Source organism: Ambystoma mexicanum, chromosome 3p, assembly GCF_040938575.1.
Source record: "Ambystoma mexicanum isolate Mex_15411 chromosome 3p, UKY_AmexF1_1, whole genome shotgun sequence".
Taxonomy (NCBI): domain Eukaryota; kingdom Metazoa; phylum Chordata; class Amphibia; order Caudata; family Ambystomatidae; genus Ambystoma; species Ambystoma mexicanum.
The window spans coordinates 175,232,154-175,238,979 of NC_090925.1; the positions used below are offsets into that span (position 1 = coordinate 175,232,154).

Genomic DNA, 6,826 nt, shown 5'->3' on the forward strand with positions numbered 1-6,826 from the left:
AAAGAGAAGGGAGAGGAAGCAAAGGGAGTGGACACAATTGGAAGAGGGTGGAGCCAGAGTATGTGGGGAAGATTCAGGAGAAAGGATGGCACCAAATGGCAAGGTAGGGCAACCGTGGGGAGGAGACAGAGATTAGCAAACTCCTCCTCCGTAATCACCATACTATTCTGTAGGATGCCATAGGAAGAGAGGCAGCACTGGACCTCTGCTGGAGGAGTATAATTCATCCATCGTCATAAAATATTCTGGAGGGGAGACAATCCTCCGTCTCTTTTAAGAGACGGCTTTCTCCTTTAAGAACTCATTAAAAGACTATTTCGATGGCAGCAGCTCGAGATTCATGTATGTATAAAAGGAGACCCTTGAACAACTCCATCCCACCTAGACAGAAAGACCCATCTGCTTTCTACCATTGCACCTTTCACAAGGAGTCAGTGCGTTTGTTTGTGAATAATTATTTTGCTTACTTTGCAAATTGTGTGATCTTGTTAGGGGCTAGAGGGATGGGCATCTGAAGATTGACCCCATAACATTTTCAGAGACACAGGTCATTCTAAAAATGCCCTAATGCCAGGGCTAGGCAGTATCAGCTCCAGATCAGCGGACAAGGACAAGCTGGCAAGAGTGCGGGGACGGATACCATCCATCAGCCGCAGGACAGACAGAGGTGAGCAGCTCACCGGATACAGTGAGTGGAACATGATGTCTCCATTTCAGATTTCGATCGTGGTCATTAGTGGAATAACGCTGTTGATGGGCATCACAATCAATACATATTTGGCAGCTGCGATCTCTAACCAATGTCTTCAGAGCAGAAGCCTGCCAACAGCCTCCGATCTCCTGCTGCTGGCCCTAGCACTGGTCAATGCTCCCCTGCAGTGTTGCGCTTCAGGTGACTTATTGTTCTACAACCTCTGGACAGAGTTTTATGAGAGAAACGGTCTTTGGAAAATGTTCTTTATCCCATTCCCTATCTTAGTTTTTGCCAGCTTCTGGACCAATACATGGCTGTGTGTCTTCTACTGCGCGAAGATCGTCAACCTCCCCCATCCACTGTACATTCGGCTGAAGCTGGGGATATCCGGCATGGTTCCGTGGTTCCGCCTGGCGTCTTTGCTCATGTGCGTAGCCATCAACGGCCAGGACACCTGGGAGCTTATAACTTCACCTTCTACAAACTCCACTACGACAAACGCCACCCAGGAAGATGGAGTGCACCAGTACAGCCTTTTCCATATGATCCTTCTTGGCATCCTAGGATGCTTTATACCATTGATAATGACCACCATTTCAGCTGTGCTGGTCCTCTTCTCTCTCTACAGGCACACTCCGCGGATGCTGCAGCACACCACAGGCTTCAACACTGGGCCCAGCATTGAGGCTCACAATAGGGCAGCTAAAACCATCCCGTCTCTGCTCACCCTATAAGTCTGCATCGACGTGTCTTTGATGTTGTACGTTACCCATGACCACGGACCTACAGTGACAGCCATGTTCTATATTTATGAATTGTGTTTTATTTTGTTTCCCCTTGTTAACTCTTTAACACTTATCGTAGGGAACCCCAAGTTAAGGGTGGCTGTGAAGTTACCTTGGTACCCTAACGTTAACAGCTGATACTAGGTGTCAGTAACGCATGAGACGGGTGTAGGATTAGGGCTACAGTGCTACTTATAGCCAAAGAACATGTAGGTTCATAACACAAGCCCCATGCAGAAAGGGATCTTTAAAGAGAAAGCAGGTCTTACAAAGGAACAGGTGTAGTTACTGCTCTGTTTTGCCTTTTGCATAGTTCTGTTAGTCTTATGGACACATTGGGTCGCATTGCGATGTTAGCGGTGTTGGAAAACATGGTGGTAAGATGATGGTAATGAAAATAGTCCCTCTTTACTGTCCCTGTTCTGCACTGTGGAATCCGGAGAGTGGAGGTGAAGTGGAGGATTTACCTCAGAATTTTAGCTGGAAGTATATCCTCCACTTTACCTCCAAATGTTGTTGGATTTACCGCAGAGAAATTATCACTCCTGGTAAAACCACCAACATCTCCAAAGAGTCCCGTGGAGTCCAAAAATAGAGATTGTAAATGCCATTTCACTACTCCCAATCCGGTGGCAATTCCAAGCGACTCCAAGAGTGGCAGTTACCATAAATGAGCTGGCGGTAATAATGTCTCTGGAATTACTTCCAAACGTGTAATGAGGCCCATTGAGGTGAACCTGATTCCCTGTGGAATGCTAGCACTAGGGCAGCTCATCAGTTTGCTGACCTGTCCCGTGCTGCATCTTTAATGTGGAATTCACATGTTCAATTCCTGATACTACCACTGCGTTTTATTTCCTTCCAAAGATTATAAAATTGGCTCCACTCAGCTCACCCGCAATACAAGGCACCAAGGGAGAGTTCATTTCGCAGAATGGGTTATAGGAACCACCAATGAAAAATGAAGAACTTAACTATGGCCAGCCTTGAAGGATTCGGGGGGGGGAGTCATCTTGTGCGAAGGGATGGGGCATGAGCAATGCTGGGATAAATCATGTCAGCCTAATGAAACTGGGCTAATCAATGTGTCTTCAAGCTTTAAATCCCTTTCATTATTGTGTGCCTTGGAATCGTGATCCTGCAGCAGTTTCCAGGTTTTTCTTCTCGATCCAAACCTTTTAAATCCATATATACACTTCCCTTGTCTCCTTATCTTTTCATATGGTGTGTAGGTTATTCCCACCCTGCTTCAAGTCCAGTAGATGGCAACCGTTCTTCTTTTTATCCTTTTAACAATATACTATTTTCTAATATTAGAAATGTTGGCTACACACTAATTTCCTTAAGACACAATCGCAAAAAGACAGGTTGAAGTTTTTGGGGTAATATGGGTCCGTATTATGTCCAGGATGTCTGGGAATACCGGTTCCCAATGCTCGAACCCTAGATGTCCAATTTGATTACCTCAAGCCATCATTTCATAGGTAGGCTAGGTATCCAAATCATGTGTGCCCCATTCAAAGCTCACAGGTGTGCTGCCTCTGCTGCCATACTGGCACAAAGACTAGGTGGCTCCTGCTCCTGTGCTGCGCATAGATCATTGCAAACCTCTCTGTCTAGTGTGGTGTCACGTGACCGGGTAATAGCCGGTCATGTGACACTCGTATGTCACAGACAGAAAGAGGAAAAATAAACAAACCCCGGAACTGATGTAATAACGGCAGTCCGGGTGTATGAGTGAAAACGAACGGTCATGCGTTTTTCTTTTCCTGCGCTGCGCGCTGCTGACTGAAATTCCTTTTGAACAAACATCCTATTGATGATAAGTTCAGAACGTCACACTGGCGACGAGGAGAAAGATATGAATCCAAGGTGTTAAAAAGAAAAACAAAGTGTGGAGACTGCAGTATCTACGCAGCGACGCAGTATGAGGTGAGGAGCCTTTTGACTGACATTACAATTGCGTGTGTGAGAAGAATTGTTTTTTTTATGCCCCCAACGTTCTGTTAATGAAATAAATAATCAATGGCTGAAATGTGCACATAAACAGGACTTTATCATAGTGCCCCAACAGTGTTATTAAACAATCTGAAGAAAACAGTGCTTTGTTTTCAACATATTAAGACTGTAAAGGCAGATGAAGTAAAGAGAAGCCATTCAATTTTAAAGTTTATTAAAATAAGAAAAAAAAAAGGAAAAAGGTAGACATCAGAAATCAATAAGAATGTCAGCTAGCACTGAATAAAGATACTGCAGTCACACTGTCAATTAACTTTTAAAAGAACACATAGTGCCAATCCTGCATGTTAATACATCAAAATAAACCAGTCAGAGGTGCAAACTGTTTTCATTACTGGTTTTGGACAATTTTGAAGTGTTTTATTTGAAGTTCAGACTACCTTTGTGAAACGTTATAGTGACAGTCATGTCCAGCACCGAAACAAGCCCTGCAAGGACCAATATAAGTGTGTCAACAAGAGGAAATGGTACTTCAGACCATCCAGACGCAGCACTGACTACTCTCATGCCACCATTTGACCCATTCACCACCGGTGTAGCTATTCGATGGGAAATCTGGTTACAACAATTTGAAATGCATTTAGATGCAAGAGAAATCTCTTTACCAAAGAAAAAATGCACATTTCTTCTACTCAACATTGGTGCAGCCACATTACATTTGTATAACGCAAACCTGGAGATGAAAATAACTAGGATATCGCAAAGACTGTTCTCACTAATATTTTTAAGCCTGAACTTAATCCAGATTATGAACGTTTTCATTTCTGTATGGCGAGACAACGTGAAAAAGAGACAGTTGACAAGTTCCATGCACGTTTATGTGAAATGGCTGTTGGTTGTGATTTTCCAAATGAAGAATTTGCTATCCGTCTTCAAATAATAAAAGGAATTTTATCTGAAAAACTAAGGAGAGCTATCCTATCTGAAAGAAACATAGTTTGGCCCGAATCTTGGAAATGGCCCATTTGCGTGAACAAACAGAAGACCAAGTGGCAGTGATGGAAGCAGCAATACAGAAACTTCCACTTGATAACCCAAAACCAACTGAAGATGTTGCTGCTATATCGAGAAACCAAAGTAACCGAGAACAGAATGAGTGGAAAAAGAGAAATTCTAAACCACATATGCTGCAAAGGAAAAACAGGGCCTGTAAATGGTGTGAAGGACCATGGCACAAAGGAGAAACTTGCCCAGCCTGGGGATCAACGTGCCGAAAATGCAACCAACGCAATCACTATGCAGCTGTGTGTTTAAATCCACCAAATAAAGATGATCAAGAACAAACACCGCGGCAAAGTCAGGAACACCAGAAGAAATTTGGGCCCAGAGAAACAACTCGCCAACCAAGAAGAAGAGGGAGAGCGAGAGCAATAGATCGCTCACAGCGATCACCAAGCACCAGCGAAAGTAATGATAGTGAAGATGGTGAATCACCTGATAGAGATGGACATGACAGATGGAGAAAATCTAATAAACGAGCACATCACGTGCACCTTATCTTAGCCGTAGAACCACAATGATATAGAAAACGGAAAAGGCCGTCCTGCACTGTCATCTCTGATGGAGAACCACTATGTGTAGTCATTGATACAGGGGCAACCGTCAATGTAATGCCTGTGTCAGCATTCAACAAGTTAGACCCGAAACCCAGACTCCAAATCAAAAGGGTCAAGTTATATGCATTTGGCTGCAAGAAACCTTTACCAGTTCAAGGATCCTTCAAATCTGATTTTGCCCATAATAAAACAGTATGCCGAGCACGAGTTTATGGGCCTCATTACGACCCAGGCGGTAAGTTACCGCCTGGGTCGTACCCTTACCACCATGGTGTAAACTACGTTTACACCATGGTGGATGGCGGATTTACCGCCCCATTCCAAGGTGAGTGGGGCGGTAAATCCCCATTTCCCATTTTACCCTTCCCCATTCCCATTTTTGCCCCGTAGGGCATAATGGGAGTGGGGAAGGCGCTAATTACGCCACCGTAAATTACGGTGGCGTAATTAGCACCAAGGTCCCTTAGCGCCATGGATTTTAACGCCTGCAAAAAGCAGGCGTTAAACTCACCATGGCGCTAAGGGACCTCGGAATCAGGCGTTAAGGGTCGGCGCCGTTTACGGCGCCGTTAACCCCTTAACACCTGATTCGTAATGAGGCCCAATGTGGTGGATGCTGGCTGTGAAACATTGTTGAGTTGTAGAACTGCAGAGAAGCTTAAATTAATCCATTATGCTTTCAACATTCAGTGCAGAGAAATTGATGAACTGTTAAAACGACTTCACAAAGTATTCCAAGGTATACGATGTTTAAAAGGTAAAACGATTAAACTCCATATTGACCCCACCATCGAGCCAAAAGCAGTGCGCCATTGCAGAGTACCATTTCATATGAGAGAAGCTGTAAAAGAAGAATTGGATAAACTAGAAGCAGCAGGCATCAGAGAGAAAACATCAGGACCAACCCCATGGGTATCCCCTATGGTGGTCACAAGAAAACCAAAACAACCAAACGCAGTACGAATCTGCATTGATATGCGACTTCCAAACACAGCCATTGAAAGGGAAGGTCACATCACGCCGACCATAGATGAACTTATTGTTGACCTAACGGGAGCAACCATATTCAGTAAATTTGACCTCAGATCTGGATATCATCAGCTTAAGCTAGCTAAGGAGTCGAGATATATCACTACATTCTCCTCCCACCTTGGTTTGCGGCGCTACAAAAGACAACATTTTGGAATATGATCCGCGGCAGAGGTATTTCAACATGAAATTAGAAAAGTTCTGACTGGTCTGGATGAGACGATGAACATTAGTGATGACATCATTGTGTATGCATCCAATGAAGGTGAACACCTTAAACGCCTGGCACCAGGTTTATATGGTTGGTTATATTTTTAATGCAAAAATTCAAAAGGGGTATCACCAGATCCTGCCAAAGTCAATGATATAAAAAAAAAACAACAAGCCACCCACCTCAGTTACTGAAGTAAGACGTTTTATGGGAATGGCGACGTATTGCGCAATATTTATTCCAGATCTATCCACCATAGCAACTCCTCTTCGCGATTTAACAAAGAAGGATCAAAAATGGGAGTGGTTGCTTACTCATCAACAGGCATTTCAGCAAATCAAGGATACATTATCCGCAACCAAAACGATGGCTTTCTTGACACCAAGAAACATACTGAACTTATAGTTGATGCCAGCCCAGTTGGCCTAGGAGCTGTGCTTACCCAGACTGACAATGATGGAAACATTTGCCCAATTGCTTTTGCCAGTCGTGCTCTGACGAAAACAGAAAAGAATTACGCACACATAGAGAA

At 43.8% G+C, this 6,826-nt stretch overlaps 1 protein-coding gene across 1 annotated transcript; it reads left to right on the forward strand.

Moving 5' to 3' along the window:
* The first annotated feature begins 567 nt into the window (after positions 1–567).
* LOC138579847 (taste receptor type 2 member 40-like) lies at positions 568–1,428 on the forward strand. The gene has a single exon (XM_069650078.1). The coding sequence runs from the start codon at positions 568–570 to the stop codon at positions 1,426–1,428; it is 861 nt and encodes a 286-aa protein (XP_069506179.1).
* The last annotated feature ends 5,398 nt before the right edge of the window (positions 1,429–6,826 follow it).

Excerpts from the sequence above, each read along its gene's own strand:
- LOC138579847 (XM_069650078.1), top strand. The coding sequence starts at position 568 with ATGCCAGGGCTAGGCAGTATCAGCTCCAGATCAGCGGACAAGGACAAG.